The sequence below is a fragment of the Herpailurus yagouaroundi genome, unplaced genomic scaffold (genome assembly GCF_014898765.1).
Source record: "Herpailurus yagouaroundi ecotype Mexico unplaced genomic scaffold, PumYag 440, whole genome shotgun sequence".
NCBI classification, from domain to species: Eukaryota; Metazoa; Chordata; class Mammalia; order Carnivora; family Felidae; genus Herpailurus; species Herpailurus yagouaroundi.
In genome coordinates, this window is record NW_024412657.1 from 30,203 (window position 1) to 49,234 (window position 19,032).

Genomic DNA, 19,032 nt, shown 5'->3' on the forward strand with positions numbered 1-19,032 from the left:
GGGAGCACAGGCCGGGAGGAGGGAGGACTGAGGGGTGGGAGCCCCCAGTGGGAACACAGGCCAGGAGGAGGGAGGACTAGGGGGGTGGGAACCCCCAGTGGGAGCACAGGCCAGGAGGAGGGAGCCGAGCCCTTGGGTGAGCCGACGCCTCCAGGAAGCCAGCAATGTAGGTAAACTGCTCTGACAGCACCCGCTCCCCAGGTCAGATGACACCCTTCACACCCTTCAGACACCCGTGGGTGTCGGGAGGCCACGTCCTCCTGTGGGAGGCATTCTGGGTGCTCAGGGGCCCGGGCCAGACGGAGGACTGGCCAGGGCAGCTGTCCAGACGAGCGGCCTCTGGAGGACACATACAAGGAAGGGATGGGAGCTGCCCGGCCTCTCCCTGCTCTGGGCCCCGCGGTCATGGTCCCCCAGAGAGGGCCACTCCTGCTGCTGGCCCTCAGCCTGGGCCTGGCTTGTGCCCAGCAGACACTAGAAGAGGTGCCCGTACAGCCAGGCTTTAATGCCCAGAAGGTAACCGAGCCGGGTCGGGTCCCAGCTCGGCCCTGGGACGGGGATGAGGGTCCCGGTGTCTCGTGGTGGCACTCCACCAGCAGGAGCCGAGGAGAGAGGCCACGTGAGGGGCAGGGGCGTCCCCAGCCCAGGCCCAGCATCTGCCCAGGCCACCGGGCACCCAGCTGAGCACTGTCACCCTTGGGACGGGAAGGGACCTGCCCATTGCCCACCACCGCGGGGGTCGTGGCTGGTGCTGGCTGGCAGGAGCAACCCCGGGCCTCGGTGGTGGCCCCAGGACAGTCCCCCCCCCCCCACCCCCCCAGGTCCAGGCCAACAGAGGACGGAGCCTGGACCAGACACGGGAGGAGCTGAAGGGGGCAGGGAAGGGAGAGGCAGCAGGAAGGGGCCCAGGGGACCCAGAGGGCAGCCTGACAGGGAAGGGCATTTGCAACAGGGATGGGCCACTTGTCCCCCACGCTGACCCGCCCCCCCCGCCGCACACCCGCAGGTGGAGGGGCGCTGGCTGACCATCCAGCTGGCCTCTAGCCGTGCACACCTGGTCTCCCCAGCCGACCCCCTGAGGCTCGGCCTCCATTCCATCTGGACCCGGGATGAGGATGTGACGTTCGTCTTGTTCTGGACGTAAGCGTGGCCCCTGCAGCTCCTCACGGGGTGGTCTTCCCAGGGGCCTCCCAGGGGACAAGGACCAGGGGTTAGACCCAGAGGGACACGGGGCACCGAGCTGCAGGCTCGAGACCGTCCTGAGAGGTAGGAGGTTTCACCTCAGAAGCCCCCAAAGCTTTACGACAGGGGCCGTGGGGAGACGCACGGGGCCCGGTCCTCGGCCGCCGGCGTCCCTTCCTGCCTTGTGAGCTGGAGGGGCCGGGGCAGCACTGCGGTCAGTTGGTCAGGAACATCTACAGCGGTGACGAGCCGTGCTGAACCCAGAGACACTTACAACACTCTGCACCGGTGGCCTTGACGACAGTGAGAGCCACGTCCTTGCCTGCGCTGGGCCACAGACACCACGGCGCTGGCCTGTGCAGCCCCAGGGTCTGCTGGTACCCAGCCCACCCCCGCCCACCCCAGGTGAGAAAGGAAGACCGGGGGGCAGGGGGCCAAAAAGGCTTGGTCTTCGTGTGGAGCCCAGGTGACCGGGGACGGCCAGGACCAGGCCACCCACCCAGAGACCGGAGGCTCCGAGCCAAGGACAGACAGGTGCAAGTCGTCCCCGGGGGCTTTGGTTCCGTTCCAGAAACCGGGAAGCCCCTGGTTCCTCACTCCTACCCTCTAGCCCCGTCCAGGCACCTCAGGGGCCCACCCTCTTCCTCCCTGCTGGGTGGCCCTCGGGAACCCAGGTAGCCGAGGGATTCAGGTGGACACCTGGGACCTCAGCCAGGGCGCCTCCGATGCCCCCGGGGGCAGAGCCCAAGCCGGCACCGTCCAGTGCCAGTAGACAGGGAGAGGCCGTGACCCCGGAACGCTCCCTCCTCTTTCCCCAGAGGAGAGGGCGTGTGCCAAGGAGTCAACGTCACCGTCCACCCGACTGGGCTCCAAGGCCAGTTCCAAGGCTCCTGTGAGTGGCCCAGGCCCCCGGCCCGGGTGCCGTGCTGGGCGAGGGGAGGGCAGGGGACACCCGATGCCCTGCACTGGGGTCACGGGGGAAGCGCCGTGCCGGAGGGAGACGCCCTCCCGGTGCCCAGCGCTGCCCCGGGGGTGGGTCTGGGGGCGGAGGAGAGGGGGCTCACCTGTCACCGCCCGGGGTCTCCCACAGGGGAAGGAGGCAATAGCATGCACGTCTGCTTCGTCGGCACCGACTACAGTAACCTCGTTCTTTACGTCCGCCTCGAGGACGCCGGCGAGGTCACCAGCCTGTGGGCGCTGCTGGGTAGGTGGTGGCCCTCCCCGACCCCGGGGCGTCTGCCGGGCCCCGTGCTTACTGCCAGCGGCTCCCTGGCCGCTCAGAGCTGCACCCCTGTGGGCGCCCCTCAGGTCGGGCATCCCTGCCTGCACCGCTCGATCCCTCAGGAATTCCTCCAGCCCATCTCCCGCCTGCTTCGCCTGTGTCCGGGGAGCGGGGACGCTGCGCCAGAGCAGAAACCCTCCCCTGCCTTCGCCGGGGAGATAGCCTGTGAGCCTAAAAGCCACTGAGTCACATCGGGCTCCAGAAAGTGGAAGTGCCATGTGGAGAAGGGTGGGAGGGTGTGGAGGGTGGGCTTCGTGGGGAGGGGGGCCGCGCCTTGTCCTCCAGACCGGACGGAGGGGAGGGGCTGTCCCGGGGATGGGCCCCACCAGAGCCAGAGCCCAGGGGGTGGGCAGTGGGGAGGGGGCGGCCAGGGCCTGCAGGCAGCAGGCTGCGGGGTGAAGGGAGGACCCCCGGGGACCCTCCCCCGAGGGGCTAGGGCTGCACCTGGGCTGCCCAGGGCGGACCTGCTTTCGGAGGGGGGCGGCGGCCCAAGGCTAGACCGCGGCAACCAGCCAGACGGTAGGGTAGGAGGAGGGGCGCCCTGAGAAAGGTCGGGGCCCGTGGGCTCTCGGCGTCGCCCCCACCCGACCCCGTGATTCCAGCCAGGACAACGCCCGGGGACCCCACGTGGCTGGGGAAGTACCTGGAGTGCGTTCGGGAGCTCCGGCTGCACAAAGCCCCGGTCTTCAATCTCGATGGTGAGTGCGTGGACGCTTCCCCGACGCCAGGCCGCGCCGGGAGCACAAGACCAGGGCACAGAAAACCACGGCCAGCCTCTCCGGGGCCCATGTGGGCGGGCCTGCGCTGGGCGCCCTGTGACGTGGCGACCCGGGCACAATATCCGTCTCCATTCCCGGGGGTCCAGACGCTGAGGCTCAGAGAGGCTTAGAAATAAGGCCCAGGCCACACAGCAGGGCCCCTCACCCTCCCTTCCCTGTGCGTCATTCAGTCCATCAACAAACACAGGCCAGGCTGTCTGGGGGGCACGGTGCACGTAGACGGAACGAGACAGACACGTTGTCCAGACCTTGTGCGGTTTCACAGGGACGGGGCAGCGGGGACAGGGCAGTTCACTGACCTGCTGGGAAAAGAGAGCCCAGAGCAGGGGAGCACGGCCGTGCTGTGGGTCACCCATGCGGGGGGCTGGCTGAGGGGCAGGCGGGGTCGTGGAGTCTGGGGGTCAAGGTGAGGGCCCCGGGACCATGGCAGGACGTGGCCGCCTTGGGGGCTGGACGGCAGAAGGCAAGGTGATCCCGGAGAGGGGCGGGCCGCGAGCTGTGTTGGCGTGATTTCGAAGTGGACGGACAAAGCCTCGGCGTATCCCCATCCTGTTCTCTTCCCTCCACAGCCCGGTGTCCCCCAGCTGAAGCCTAGGTCAGGGCCGCCCGAGGCTACCTGCCCGGCCCTCCTGCCCCCTGCCCTCGCCTCTCCCCGCTTCCCCCACCTTGCTTGCTCCGGTGCCCCCCAACCCCCCGAGGCAGACCCTCCAGCCTGGGCCTGGCCCCCACCTTGTCCGCCTCCCAGCCTCTCCCGGCCCGGCCCAGGGGCGTGAGAACGCTCTAGGAGGGGACAGGTGGCCCCCGGAAGTCTGGGCCACAGCGAACACAGCACTGCAGTCTGGCGGATGGGGCCACCTGTGGAGTCCCTTCAGGGACACGACCCTGCGAGGGGCTGGACTGTACCCTCTGACCTGCTCCCGCCACCTGGGTCCTGCTAGGATGACTCCAGAGGTGCCCTGGGCCCCCGTGAGCCAATGCAACAAGTCCCCGCCCAGGTCAGAGGGCGCCGAGCGAGCGCTGCACCAGCCCGTGCTCCCCAGAGGAGCCAGGTCAACACAGGCCCGTGCACCTGCACCACAGATGAGACAGCGCCGTCCCCTGGAAGTCAAGGCCACTACGAGGGCAGTGCCCGGACGGAAGGCGTCCCCCTCTGCCCAGGCGAGCCGGGGACCACCCGCTGCAGGGCAGGCTCTCAGGAAACTGGGTCAGGGGCCTCCATACTTACCGTCTGGAAATGCCGGAGACCGGTATGACCGGATCCCGCCCCAGATAACGCCCTGGGCAAAGACGGGGCCTCCCAGACCCACGCCTCGCAGCAAGGCAACATCCACGGCCACGTGAGGCCGGCACGACGGCGAGCTGGCCGCCGGCGCGGATGTCTGGCTGTGGCTCCGTCAGCCCCTGGAGACGAACAGGTGCTGAAACACGATGCTTTCCTGCTCATTCGGCAAGAAATCTGCAGAACGTATGGGGAGAAAAAATTTTTAAATCCTTACTCTGGGAACCTGAGAAACGACTTGAGTAAATGGATATGGGATATTCCCGCAGAGTCCTTCAACGTCATAAGTATCTAATAATCTTCAAATTAACCTATCTATCCGAGCAATCCAGTCAACGTTCCAGTGGGATCCTTACCCCAAACTGCAAACCAGAATCTAAAAGGAACAAAAGTTTTGAAATGTTTGACAGAGAGCAAATACTGTGTTATTCTAACAAAATACTGTGTGACAGAGAGCAAATACTGTGTTATTCTAACAAAACATGAACGTACAGCGATTACAATTGTGGGGAGTTAGCTCAGGGGCAGAGGAAAGATCAAGAAACGAACCCTAACAAGTATAATAACTCAATGTGGTGTACAAAGGGCCTGTCTTAAGGGGCATTATTTATTCAATAAACATTGTTGGGGGAAATGGCCAAGATATTTAGAGGAAAAAAATAAGTTTTGACATCTAACTCTTTGCATTATCTCAAAATAATTCCTGATTGCTTCCAAATAAGCAAGAAACCCGGAGAGTTCGACACTGTGTGGAAGAATGTGATGGAATCCCACCCCATGCATCCTACCCTATGGATGGGACGGGACGAGCTCCTACCCCACGCATAGTAAGGGAAAAGATGGTAATTATGTTTTCGGCGCATCAAAACCATCCTCGCCCAAATTACGCATGAACCTGAACTCAATGTCGTCGACAAGCTCGATAAAGGGTTCACGTCCCATCTGTGAAGATATGTATCCGAGCCTCTGACCGGGGCCCCTATGTGAGGAAAGTGGCACACACACACAGACAGCCCGTCCCTACGGCGTAAAAGGAGCTTTGACATCATAAGGATCCCAGAGAAAGATACGCTATTTTTACTTACCAAATCGGCAAGATTCCATTTTTTCCCCAGCTGAGTCAGCGCCCACTGTGTGGGGGTGCTCGCGCTTGCTCGGAGAGATGGCCCTGGCCTCTGTGTCCTGTGGACAGACCTGCTCTTGGGCCTGAAACTTTGAGGCATGAACACGTTCACCTGCCCTTGTCCCAGAGAAGCCAAGGAACTCACGGTGTCTCCAATGCCGTGATTTCATCAGAGGGAGGTTAGAGCCCCTCCAGTAAGACCCCCGGCCTTGCCCACCAGTCGGGGAAACGCTCGAGTTTGCTCGAGTCAGGTACTGAACCGCACGGCCCCCTCTCAGGCCTGACCTGAGATCGCTAACGCTAAGTGTCATGCATGCGGGGCTTGTGGCTCGCAGAACATCTCTTTTCTCCGTTTGGAGACATTCACAGAGTTCTGTGTGAGAGCCACTCGGTGAAACCCAGGAGTGGGTGTGGCAGGACGTGGTCGAAGGGGCACGGACGGGGCTTGGCCCCAGGTGGACTCGGGGACGAGCCGGCAGCCTCGTGCCTGCCTTCCCAGCCCCCCGCTTCTACTCCGGGGACCAATCCTCAGGATTTCAGTGTTTTATTTGCCGTTGGGGGAACCCTCACTGTATGGCTCACCGGCCGTCACACGGACCCACATTCCGGAGGCCCAAACCTCAGACGCGTATCCCGCGCGCCCTAGAGGCTGGAGTCCGAGATCCAGGCGGGGCAGGGCTGTCACCTCCCGAGGCGGCCCTCCTGGCGTGCAGACGGCCGTCTTCTCCCGTGTCCTCACACAGTCGCCCCTCTGTGTGTGCGTGTCTCCTGTCTCAAAAGGTCAGGGCCCACCTTGTGACTTCACCGTAACTTCATCGCCTCTGTGAAGACCTCGTCTCCAGGTAGTCATGTGCTGGGGTGCTGGGGTCAGGGCCTCCACATGTGAACTGGGGGACACAATTCAGGCCTGATGCTGTCTAATCCTCTTTGTTGTCCCATAAAGAAAAGCTTCGGGCCCTCCAGCCCCCGTAGGGACTCTCTAAGCCCTCCCTGCCCTAAACATACAGTGGTCTCTTCCACGATGGCATGCCACCACCCACGGGGGGGGGGCAGTTCCCCCTCCAGAGCCGCCCACGTCCCCCTCCAGAGCCACCCACGTCCCCCTCCTCGCTTTTAGCACTCCTGGCTACTGAGGCACGTGCATATTCTGTGAGCTGATGAACGTCTCCTCTGTATTTTAACCCTTTGCCCTTTTGGGTGTGTATGTCTTTTTCTGGGCTACAATCTTTCTCCATTTAATAAATCATTTTGGGGTGCCTGGGTGGCTCAGTCGGCTAAGCATCCGATTCTTGATTCGGTTCAGGTCATGAACTTGCAGTCTGTGAGTTTGAGCCCCGCATCAGGCTCTGTGCTGACAATGAGGACCCTGCTTGGGATTCTGTCTCTCCTTCGCTCCCTGCCCCTCCCCTGACTTGTCTCTCTCTCTCTCTCTCTCTCTCTCTCTCTCTCTCTCTCAAAATGAATAAATTAAAAAAAAAATAAATCATTGTATGCCTCAGAAATGACGCCCCGGCTCTCTACAGTACATGGGTCCCAACGTCACTGTGAGTAGACATTAAATAGTCATCTTTATTCTTTATCCTGCACGGACCAAACTGGACAGTTCTAAACGGCAAGGAGAAACATTTCCCTTGGGTGGTGTGCACGCGCCAGCCCCGGAAGCCAGGAAAAGCATCGGGACGCCCGTGACCCCGGGAACCTGCCGCCGGGCGTTCACAGGAGCCGGCAGGTCAGAAGTACCGGCGGGAGAGCCGCGTGGCCTTGACCGACCAGACCTGCGCGGGGGGCCGGAGTGCCGTGTTCCAGCTGTATTCGGGAGACAGCAGCTTGGTGGGCTTGTGCGTGAAAAAATACTTGTTCAGGTGCCTCTCGTAGGTGCTATTCAGCCCATTCTTGTGGTCGTGAGTGACCCCTTGCAGGTAACCTTCGATGAGGGTTAAGACCTCCAGGGGCCTGCCACCGATGACCGAGCCGTCATAGTAGAAGTCCCCCTGCCCAAACGGGATGCACGCTGCCGATTTGGGCCTCCTCTCGTAAGGGATGTCCTTGTTTTTAAAATACCACCAGGCATGGAGCTGAGCCACGGACGCGCCCAGGGTCTCCACCCCAAAGTCGTTCTGGAAGACCCTGTTGACGGTCATGCTGAACAGAAAGTCGACTTCGCCCTCAATGTGCCCTAGTATGTGCTCAGCCAGGGAACTCATGCGTGTGAGGTGAAAGTCACCCCACCGGTCTCCTTTGATGGGGAGGACCTTGAAAGTTCGGAGAGGATCTGGCTCCAGGTCCGGCAGCCTGGACAAGGCGTCCACCATGATGTAAAAGACAACTCTGTAGCCGCTCATGAAGTGCTTATTCGCTGATCGCATGAACAGCTCCAGGTACTGGTCCGCAGTCCTGCAAAACACACACGTGCACGGAGGAAGCCGCTCCCCGAACGCTCGCGAGAGAGGAACGCACGTCCCCAAACGTCTAACTTATGAGTCACCGACGCTCCAGGACCCCCAGCAGGAAAGGGGAGACAGGCCCGGTCTATAGTTTCGACGGCACTGGTCAGTGAGAAAGGACATATTGACCTGGAGGGTCTGGGAAAAAAGCCTTTAAAGTTTTGGAACGACTGTTGGGAAGAAAGAAAATGTGAACTCCATGGTATGTGTAAAAAGGCAGCTAAGTGGCTTTAACGACCCGGCTAAGGAAGGAGTCTTTGTTTTTGTTCAGGACAGCCACATACGGTGGTTGTGGGCAGCTACGGGCAGCCTTTTGGAGGTAGAAGGTCCCCGGGCACTCATTCGGTTTTTTGTTTTTTGTTTTTTGTTTTTTTTTTTCAGAATAAAACGGGGCAAACCGATGGCCCCTACCTGCCAGTGGCAAGGACAGCCAAGCCTATGGTGAGGTTCTGTCTCCCGTAGTATCTCCCCAGGACCTGTCTATTGAAGGTGCCTTCCCATATGACTGGGGCCAGCCAGTCCGTGATTGTGACAACATCAGGGCGTTTCCTGTTAACAGACGAGAAGCCAGTGAAGCCGGTGCCCCAGCGGAGGCCGTCCAAGCGACACCGGCTGACGCCTACAGAGCCCTTACCACGTGCCGGGCACCGTGTTGGTGTTCATTCGGTCCTTGCAGTGGTCTGTGCGGGAAGCACAATCATGGTCCTTGTTCTTGGTGTGCAGAAACAGAGGCACAGATCGGTGGAGCGAGCTGCCTAATACCGCAGAGCTGACACATGTGGGTCAGTACGCGAGACCCAGCACCTGCTGCTTTTGTCACCGCGCCACCTGCCTCTGGGCCCAGGGACGACCTCCTCTGAGCTCCGGCTCAGCTGAACTGAGGCAGCTCAGAGTCAGAACGGCCTCTGGTATTGCCTGAAGCCAGGGCTGCACGCACACTACCTCTGCGTCCCTATGCTTTATCTTCTGTTTCTCCTCTTTGTCTCTCCCTCCCCTTTCCCTAGAAGATCCAGAAGGTGCTTTCTCTAAACTCCCCCCCTCTTGCATGAGGTCCATTAGTGCCATCTGGCAGAAATAAAAAGTCTAAAAAGGAGAGGGACGTTAGATGTACTTTCAATAACAGCACTTAAAGCCTGCAAAGCTGGTTCAACATGTGAAAACCGTTTGATGCACCTGCCACAGCAGGAAATTAAAGAACAGTCAGATGCCCATATCAGTTGACACAGAAAAAAACATTATACAAAGTCCAACACCCATTCATGATGAAAAAAAAAAAAAAGAAAGAAAAGAAAGAAATGAAAAACTCCCAGAAAAAATAGAAAGAGAGGGGAATTACCTTAACTTGATCAAGAGCATCTACAAAATTCCTGTGGCTAACATCATACTCAACGGTGCAAGACTGAATGTTCTCTCACTAAACCTGGGAATGAGGCAGGGATGTTCCCTCTCACCAGCTCATAGTCAGCAGAGTTATGTGAATTCTAGCCATTGCAATAAGATAGGAAAAGGAAATAAAAGCACCAGACTAGAAAGGAGAAGATAATAACATCCCTATATGCAGATGATTTGTTTACATATAAAATCCTACAAAATCTACCCAAATCTCCTAGAACTAACAAGTGAAGTCAGCAAGGTTACGGGACACAAGATCAGCACACACACAGAATGAATCCATTTCCATATACCAACAAGGAACATGCACGAACTAAAATTAAAAACACAATGCTATTTGCAGTTGCCTCCAGAAAAAAAAAAATGAAATATTTCGATACACCACTGTACCCACCAGAAGTCCCTGCCCATTCCCCCCCCCAACTTCCTGTAACCCACGGCAACTAATCCACCATTGGTCTGTGTAGATTTGCTTATACTGGGAATTTCATACAAATAGAATCATGCCGCGTGTGGTCTTTGGTGCCCAGCTTCTTTCGCTTAGCCTGCTCGTGGGGAGGTTCTGTATTGTAGCATGGATCAGTAGTTCCTTTCTTTTGTGGCTAAATAATATTCTAAGGCATGGATTTTGTTTATTCCCTTGTCAGTCGATGGACATTTTAGTGGTTTGCATTTTTCGGCGACTATCAATGCTACCGCTATGAACATTTCTCTGCAAGACTTTCTGTAAACATACATTTTTTTTTTAATTCTCTTGGGTGTGTACCTAGAGGGGAAATTTCTGGGTCGTATTGTAATTTCACGGCTAACTTTTTTAAGAACTGCCAAACGTTTCCAAGCAGCTGCATCATTTTACGTTCCCACCAGTAGTTCGCAAGAGTTCCAAACTCGCTGCTTTCTCACCAACATCTCCTGTGGTCTAACTTTTGGAATCTAGTCATCGTGCAGTCTTTACGCCTCGTAGGGTGTGAAGCAGTATGTCACCGTGATCTGGATTTGCATTTCCCAGATAACTAATGATGTCAAGGATCTTTTCGTGGGCTTATTAGCCACATAGTCGAAAGAGCTGAATTAAGTCTTGGGGCAACAAAAGCAAAAGCAAACAGCTGGGACTACATCAAACTAAAAAGCTTTGGCACAAAAAAGGAAACCATCCACAGAATGAAAATGCAACCTACTGAATGGGAGAAGATATTTGCAAATGACATGCCCGATAAGGGATTAATATCCAAAATAGTTTTAAATTTTTTTTTCAACGTTTATTTATTTTTGGGACAGAGAGAGACAGAGCATGAACGGGCGAGGGGCAGAGAGAGAGGGAGACACAGAAATGGAAACAGGCTCCAGGCTCTGAGCCATCAGCCCAGAGCCCGACGCGGGGCTCGAACTCACGGACCGCGAGATCGTGACCTGGCTGAAGTCGGACGCTTAACCGACTGCGCCACCCAGGCGCCCCCCAAAATAGTTTTAAAAACCCATACAACTCAACACCAAAAAACAATCCAGCAAGAAAACTAGAGGGGTGCCTGGGTGGTTCAGTTAGTTAAGCGTCCAACTCGATTTTGGTTCAGATCATGATCCCAGGGTCATGGGATCAGGTTCTGTGCTGGGCACGGCGCCTGCTTACGATTCCCTCTGCCTCTCCCTCTGCCCCCCTGCCTCCCTTGCGCACACACTCTATCTGCCAAAAAAAAAAAAAAAAAAAAAGGACAGATGGGGGCACCTGGCTGGTTTCATCAGTACAGCGTGTGACTCTCGATCCCGGGGTTGTGAGCTGGAGTTGGGCGTGGAGACTACTTAACAATAAAATCGTTAAAAATAATAATAATAACATAATTTTAAAAAATTAAAAATGGACAGATGACCTGAACACACATTTCTCCAAAGAAGACATCCAGACGGCCAACGGACACGTGAAAAGATGCTCGACATCACTCATCACCAGCGAAATGCGAATCAAAACCAAAACGGGGTATCACCTCACGCCTGTCAGAGTGGCCAGTAGCGAAAAGACAAGAAACGACACGTGTTGGCGAGGATGTGGCCCCAAGGGACCCTCAGGCCCTGTTGGTGGGGACGTGAGTTGGTGCAGCCGCTGTGGAAAACAGTATGGAGTTTCCTCAAAAAAGTCTAAAACAGAAATTTCAAAACAGAAGTAATTCCACTTCTGGGTATTTACCCGAAGGCAATGAAAACACTAATTCTAAAGCTACATGCTCCGTCATGTTTATAGCAAGCAGCATTGTTTACGACAGCCAGGGTGTGGAAGCAGCCCGGGTGTCCATCAGGAGATGAACAGAGAAGATGTGGTGTGTTCACACAATGGGGTACTAATCAGCCACAGGAAAGAATGAGATCTCGCCATTCGTGACGGCACGGAAGGAGCTAGAAGGTATTGTGCTAAGCGGAACAAGTCAGAGACAGACAAGCACCAAGTGATTTCTCTTATACATGGAATCTGACAAAACAAATGAACAAAGAAACAGAAAAACAGACTCCTTAAATGCAGAGAACAAACCGGGGGTTGCCCGGGGGGGGGGAGGGGGGGCATTGACGAAACAGGGGACAGGGAGTGAGGTACAAACCCCCGGTAATACGAAAAGCAACTCACGGGACGAGAAGTACGGCACAGGGAATACGGCCCACGACACTGTACTGAGTCTGTAAGGGGACGGTTGGGGCCACACGGAGGGTGGGGGGGTGGGCACTTTTATTGTCTTCTCTGGGGGCAATGTCCCCTGTGTACAGGCCATACTGTCTTTTTCTCTGCCTGTCTGGTAATTTCGGGTAGACAAACGGATCATTTCAAGAATGTGGCAGTCTAGAAACCTGATTCTTTCTAACTGACCAGGGATTTCAGCGAGACCATAAATAACAAAGAAAACAGACTTTAGGGGGCTCCTGGATGGCTCAGCGCATTAAGCGTCCGACTCTTGATTTCGGCTCAGGTCATGATCCTGGGGTCGTGAGGCTGAGCCCCGAGTCGGGCTCCACGCTGAGCACGGAGACTGCTTAAGATTCTCTCTTTCTGTCTCCCTCTGCCCCTCTCCCCCACTTGTGCTCTCTCTCTCCCTAAAATAAAAAAAATAAAAAAATACAGACTTTATAAAAGTCATTAAACAAAGGACCGTAACGACATAACGAGAAACAGGAAACATACCCAGGGTGGGGGGAGGGAGGTCTGGCTCAAGACTGTTGCAGAGCCAGAGAGAGCACCCAGTCCAGGACGAGTTATAATGCCGGAACACTTACTTTTCTTACTGAGTGTCACCTCTTTTTTTTTTTTTTTTTAATTTGAGTTGGACGCTTAGCCAATTGAGCCCCCCAGACGCCCCTACGCCTGTCTTCTTTGACCTAATGGCTCTGTCTTGGGGATCTGTCCCACAGATCAACTCACACGACAGTTGAAAAGATCGACGTCCCAACGTGTGTCACTGAAACATCATTGCAAAAGCCCCAAACCGTAGACAATCTAGAACCAGTAGGGAGTAGGTTGAGTGCCTGACGGTGCATGGCCCTGAAGTCCAACACTCCTTGGCCATTACAGACGGGGACGGGGCTCCCCAGCGCGGGTGCCAAAATATAGAGGGGCCATCACGGCACCTTCAAGCCACCCCCAAAGACAGTCTGTCACTCACTACGCCAAGACGGTTAAACCAAGTACCACGTGCCCATATCGACGGCCTTAAAAATTGCAACTCCGGCCGCAGGAAGCCTCCCAGGGCAGCTATGATTGGGTGACCGGGAGAGGCCTATGGCTCCAAACTGGGCACTATTATCCTCGTGCGGGGGTGGGCGTGTTCATTCTTACCCAGGATGAAACCAGTCTGAGAGCCTGAGTTCTTCTGCGGGAGGCCTGCAAGCGAAGGGAAAACCGAGTTATTATAAGTCACCCATCTGTTCAGCAAATATTTACGGAGCTCCCGCGGCATGGCGGGTGCTGTCCGGCACTGGTTCCACGGCTGTGGCCCTACAGCCTTCACACTGCCCTGGGGGAGCTGAGGAGGTGACCAGTGGCCCCCAGGCTTAGGGGCTGCCGGTGGGGACAGGCCCTGGGTATGTAAGTGGTCCATCCGACCCGATTTGGGGGTCAGGTGAGCCACGCAGAGAGGAGTTATCTCCGCGCGTCTGGAAGGGGACACATGGTCAGGAAGAGGGGCAGGGCGAGGAGGCGACGGCCACAGTGGGAAGGCAAGAAAGGGCTTGTCCGCGTGTTGCTGCCTTGTGCGGATTCAGCGCCCTTGTCCCCCGCGGAGTGGCTTTGCCATGTTAGTGTGAACGGGCTGGAGAAGGAGTCAGTTGTCGTCTTTGGTTTTGATCTAAGTATGTGATTCACCTTGAGTTCTGTGGTGCTTTAACGAGCGCATTAGGTGGCTTGCTCCCGTAGTGCCAGGACGTGCTGTCCGTAAGGGAAGAAGCTCGAGAGGGCACCCCAATTTCATTATCGGACTCTCCAGGATCAGACTGTCAAAATCCAGACGGCCAGTGCCGAGCTGCACTAAAACCACGAAGCGACAAACGGCCAACTTACTACAAAATGGCCTTTCTTTTAGAATGTCGGTGTCACGGGCTCCTGGGGTCGTACCGAGCGTTGGAGGAGTAGAAGATGTGGTTGGTTGAGGAGGGGGTCCTGACCTAAAGACACCACCACCCCGGAGAGAGGAGCCAACGCACGGCGGAGCCGGCCTCGTCCCGGGCGGGCGGGGGAGGGCCTGAGCCCACGGGACGCAGGGAAGGGCGCCTGGCTCCCTGCCGCCCCCCGTCCCCACCCGGTCTGGCCCGACCACCCATGCTGTGTGCCTACACACCCAGCTGATTGCAATGCGGCCGACTTTACGGACCCCACAAACCTGCACTGGCGTCTTCTAATCACCGAGCAGCAAACTGTCACACGGACGTGTGGTCCTCCTGGCTTCCCCACGGGCTCCAGGGACAACAAAGCTTGCGATGCGGGACTGTCATCTCTGTCCTGCTCCCTGAACACCCCTCTCCTTGGACCTGCCCCCACCACACACACACACACACACACACACACACACACTTGCCTAACGGAGACGCACCCTGTGCAGAATATTCCCGAGCTGGTAGGCAAGAAAGCTGACTTTCTGGATGCCTCTGGGACCTTTCTGTCTCTGGTTTTCCATCCCTTCTGGCTTGATCACCACTGGAACCGCCTGGCTATCAATCTGCAGGGTCTTTTTTTTTTTTTTTTTTTGGTGAGAAAGAGTGAGTGTGCGCAGGGGAGGGGCAGAGAGCGAGCGAGCGAGACAGAATCCCAAGCAGGATCCACACGGTCAGCACAGAGCCCAACGTAGGGCTCGAACCCACAAACCATGAGATCATGACCTGAGCCTAAATCAAGAGTCGGACGCTTCACCGACTGAGCCCCCAGGCGCCTGTGGGTCTTTATACAACAAAGCTTCTGGCCACGAGATGCCCCTTCTGGAGGGAGGTTTTCCGGACAAGATACAGGACCACCCCCCCCCACCCCCGCCATGTGAGTTTAACATACACTGCATGGGGCGCCTGGGTGGCGCAGTCGGTTAAGCGTCCGACTTCAGCCAGGTCACGATCTCGCGGTCCGTGAGTTCGAGCCCCGTGTCGGGCTCTGGGCTGATGGCTCAGAGCCTGGAGCCTGTTTCCGATTCTGTGTCTCCCTCTCTCTCTGCCCCTCGCCCGTTCATGCTCTGTCTCTCTCTGTCCCAAAAATAAATAAACGTTGAAAAAAAAAAAAAAAGATTTAACATACACTGCATGGCCTTTTCAGATTGGCTTCCTGTTCTTTGTGACCCTCATTTAAGGCTCACCCGTGTGTTCGTGGCTCTGTGGCTCCGTGGCTCATCTCTTTTTAGTGTCGCATAACATCGCCTGGTCTGGATGCACCGCACTTTATCCGCTCACCCCTGCAGGGCATCTCGGTCGCTTTAATTCTCAGTAACTGCGAATAAAGCTGCTATAAACACCTTGTGTCGGTTGTTTGTGGACACAGTGTTGAGACCACTTGGATAAATTCTCAGGAGCATGATTGCTAGGTAATTGGAGAGACTGTGTTTAGGTCTGGAAGAATCCGCCAGACGGTCCTCAGTGTGGCTGCCCCGTGTTGCGTGGCCCCTGCCGCGAACGAGAATCCCGCTGCCCCGCGTCCTCGCCGGTGCATGTGTTGTCGGGTTCGGGATTCGGGTCGTTCTCATGGGCGTGTGGCGGGGGCTCCTTGTTTGATCTGCAATTGTGTCGTGACACACGATGTGCCCGTCTGCTCCCTGTGTAGCTTCTTGGGTGAGCTGTCCTTTCGGATTTGCCGTTTTAATTAGTTGTTTCCTTGTTGTTGAGCTGTAAGAGTCCTTTGCATATTTTGGACACAAGCCTTTTATCAGATGTGCGTTTTGTGAGGGCTTCATGTTTAAACATGTTCTTTCCCACAATATGATGCCTTTCCAATAGCTCGTGGGGAGAGAGCCCTGCTCCTGAGGCCGTCGTGAGGAGTGGGGAGGGGTCGAGGATCGGGAGAGAGGCGCCCCCTGGGCCACGCCTGCCGCTGTGGCTCGGACGCCGGTCATCGTGGACACAGGCTGGGACCCTTTGTCTGGAAGAGCAGCCCCGTGCTATCGTCGGCCTTGCTTCCCTTTTCCATCACGACTTTTATTGTGCAAACCCCCGATGGGTGTATGCCTCAAGCCTCTGGACCGTCTGCCTCCCCTCCATCAAGAATGGAAAAGCTCCCGGGAGCAGGTGCTTGGGGTCAACGCTGCTCCCTCAGAAACAACCCTTAGCCATCGCACGGTGCTTCGTCCCACGGAGGGAAGGGAACTTTCCAGAGTGTTGTCAACGTCTGGCCAAAACCCAGCACCCCACCCCATCTGTGCCAGTCACTATGGGTTGTGATTCCCTGGCATCTATTTACCTGAGATGATGCTCCAGCAGCAGGAAGGAAAACACACATGAAACCAGCACCACAATCTTTCTCTTCAAATTCATCGTCTCCTGGGCGAAAAAGGAGAAGAGGAGGAGATGTCAGATAGTCAACATTCACACGCCTTTGCCGCGTGCAACCATGGTTTACAACGTCTAATCCGCAGACATGGGGACACCAACCCCAGCCCCTGCTTCCAGAACGCTCGGCCAGCAGCACCAGGCCGGCCGGGGTGGGGGTGGGGGGCTCTGTCCTCTCGCAGCTCCTCGGGGCGCCGGGTGCCCCCCCCCCCGGGACCGAGTGCAGCGGCCGTGGTCCTCCTCGATTGCTCAGCGAATGCCACCCGCGTGGCAGAAAAGAGACGCATGAAATCTCCCCCACGTCACGGCTGGGAAAGTAAAGCGAGGTCACGAGAGGACGTCTTCCTGAACTGGGAGGCGTGGTGTGTCCCCGGAGTAGAACTCTTGTTCTTTTTTCTCGCACAGATAGTAGGATGGCTCATTTGTCCCAAGACTAAATGGGGGTTTAAACAAAAACCACGAGCTCCCGCGAAGGTCGGTGCTTGTAGACAGGGATTAAAGCCCAAAGCGTAGGCCCTACATTGAAACACGGAGCTCGGCTCCAGCCAGCCCCCCGAGCTCACACTGGAAGGTTTACGCGGGGTTTCTGTTCACACGTCTGGAGGGTTACGTGGCCGAAGCAGAGCAGAGGCCTCTGATGCCTCACTTCTGAGCACTCAGTTAACGGGCAAGAGGCTCTCGATCCGCACTGAGCAGCTCAGTCGCCACCAGCCACGTGCGGCTGCTCTGACCTCAGCTGTCCCCCGAGGGCACAAAACACACTGAAGGCAGACGCAGGAGGAAAGAAAGGAAGTAAGGATCTCCTTAATAATGTCACATTGGTACGATCTTGAAACTATAATAGGCTGGGTCTACCGAACTAAGTGCCGATATGCCGTGAAAATTAATCCACTCGTTCCTTTTACCTTTGACAACGCGGCCACTAGAAAAGTGGATGCTGCAAATGCTGTTCTTCCGCCAGACGGTCCGCTTGGACAGCACCGCCCTGGACACGGCTTTCACGCCCGTGACGGGCAACGGGCCACCGCTCGAATTCAAGGGCGTCAGAGATGCCAGGTAGAGGGGGACGGAGGGGTCTCTCTAGCATGTGCCCCGGTGACACCGCTCCAAGCAGGTGCCGCTGTTGCCACAACCCCTCGAGTTTTTCCACACACCCCCCCCAAAAGGGTCCCTGTACCTCGGCCAGGAGGATAGAAGAACCCAGGTGGGTGTTTCCCAAGCATTCTGTCTCCGGGTCTTTGTGAAATCACAGGCGGGACCCTGTGCCCTGCTCTCGGGGATGGTCAGCCTGCCGTGGATGGTGACGTCGGCGGACCCTTTGATGATGCGGACGTCAGGAAGTCACAGTCGTAATGATGCACCTGCCAGCGGGGGCTTCTCACGGTTGCCAGACGACGGGACCTTGTCCCATCCGAAAGGCAGAGGATATTTCTGAGTGCTCCTTTGCCTTTCGCTTCCTCCGTTTTCCCTCCTCATTCTCTAGGGACCGACCCTGACCCACCGCGGGGTGTCTTGAATGGTGCGTGTGCCCACCCACACGGCAGAAAGAGCGTGCCCGCTTCTCTTTCTTCGTCCTGCAGGTGACGTCCACCCCAGCCCAGGAGCGCGTCCCTTGTGCTCCCCAGCAAGCCTATGCAGGACGCCCCTCTCCGACCACAGAGGTGACACGTTCCTGTGCCGTGCGGCCTGTCAGGTCCACTAGCGAACAACGAAATCACAGTCACGCGTGACCCCTGCGTCCTGATCTGTGGTCGTAACATGCGTCTTCCTTTACTCTCCCCTTTGGAAATAAAGGCGTTGTTATTACTGGGAAAGTAGCACGTATGCGTGGCGTCTCCACTCCCCAGGGCTGCGTAACAACCTGTCACCGCAGAGTCGTGTGCCCGCACAGCAGAGGGGGCCCGAAGTGCGGGAAGCAGATGTGGGCACGGCGTGCTCTCCGGCCTCGGTGCAGGTGGGGGTCCCCGGCGCCCCCCGCCCCACCCCACTCACAGGCTCCTGACTCCGCCCTCCCGTGGAAGCTTCTCCCGTGTGCCCGAGCTTCCCCGTGGCGCCCCCGACTGCTCACGCCTGTCTCTGCGCACTCTGCCTCCGGGCGGCCAGCCTGGCGTTCTCAGAAGACCCGGGGCAGGGGCCTGCCCGTCCCCCAGGAGAGGCGCCGTCCGGCGCCCGTCCCCGGAGAGCCTGACCTGGGTGAGCCTGCTTCTCCCAGCAGCCCCGGCTGGCCTAGAACACGGATCCCCCCTCTCCCTCCACCGGCCCCCGTGACACTGCCTTCACCTGAAAGTCAAGACCAGCTTTGGCTCGTTTTATGTTTTCTCCCAATTTTTCCGTTCGAGCAGGTGCTGAGTTCTGTGCTAAGAGAAATTTGACTGTGAAGAAAAGCGGGAGACCGAGCTGCACTTGAGGGTGCGCTCGTGTGCGAGTGCGGGTATGTGGGTGTGCACGTGTGTGATGGTGTGTGCGTGCGTGTGTGTGTGAGCACGTCTGTGCCCGTGACCGTCCAGTGTCTGCGGAGCGGAATGTCGATGGCCGTGTCCAGAGGCGGAGGCGGCCCAGGA

General features: G+C 57.1%; 2 protein-coding genes and 1 long non-coding RNA gene across 8 annotated transcripts; 2 read left to right on the forward strand and 1 right to left on the reverse strand.

Moving 5' to 3' along the window:
• Positions 1-287: 287 nt before the first annotated feature.
• LOC121022842 (lipocalin 1-like) lies at positions 288-4,401 on the forward strand. Of its 2 annotated transcripts, XM_040464360.1 has the most exons (6): positions 288-516; positions 1,007-1,140; positions 2,001-2,074; positions 2,273-2,386; positions 3,067-3,162; positions 3,813-4,401. In XM_040464360.1, exons 1-6 carry the CDS (start codon positions 364-366, stop codon positions 3,836-3,838), a joined length of 597 nt encoding a protein of 198 aa, XP_040320294.1. In that variant the 5' UTR covers positions 288-363; the 3' UTR covers positions 3,839-4,401. The 2 variants fall into 2 exon arrangements, with proteins under 2 accessions (XP_040320294.1, XP_040320293.1); XM_040464359.1 differs by lacking the exons at positions 3,067-3,162; positions 3,813-4,401 and having other exon boundaries at positions 2,273-2,685.
• Positions 4,402-7,194: 2,793 nt separating this feature from the next.
• On the reverse strand, positions 7,195-17,796 carry GLT6D1 (glycosyltransferase 6 domain containing 1). Of its 5 annotated transcripts, XM_040464361.1 has the most exons (5): positions 17,649-17,791; positions 16,383-16,462; positions 13,293-13,337; positions 8,501-8,638; positions 7,195-8,039 (listed from the first exon to the last, which is right to left on the reverse strand). In XM_040464361.1, exons 2-5 carry the CDS (start codon positions 16,454-16,456, stop codon positions 7,376-7,378), a joined length of 921 nt encoding a protein of 306 aa, XP_040320295.1. In that variant the 5' UTR covers positions 16,457-16,462; positions 17,649-17,791; the 3' UTR covers positions 7,195-7,375. The 5 variants fall into 5 exon arrangements, with proteins under 5 accessions (XP_040320295.1, XP_040320298.1, XP_040320296.1 ...); XM_040464364.1 differs by lacking the exon at positions 8,501-8,638 and having other exon boundaries at positions 17,649-17,796; XM_040464362.1 differs by lacking the exons at positions 16,383-16,462; positions 17,649-17,791 and adding an exon at positions 15,289-16,344.
• On the forward strand, positions 8,471-9,182 carry LOC121022845 (uncharacterized). Its single transcript, XR_005787127.1, has 2 exons — positions 8,471-8,530; positions 8,649-9,182. It is a non-coding gene; the product is annotated as an uncharacterized LOC121022845 (long non-coding RNA).
• Positions 17,797-19,032: the final 1,236 nt, after the last annotated feature.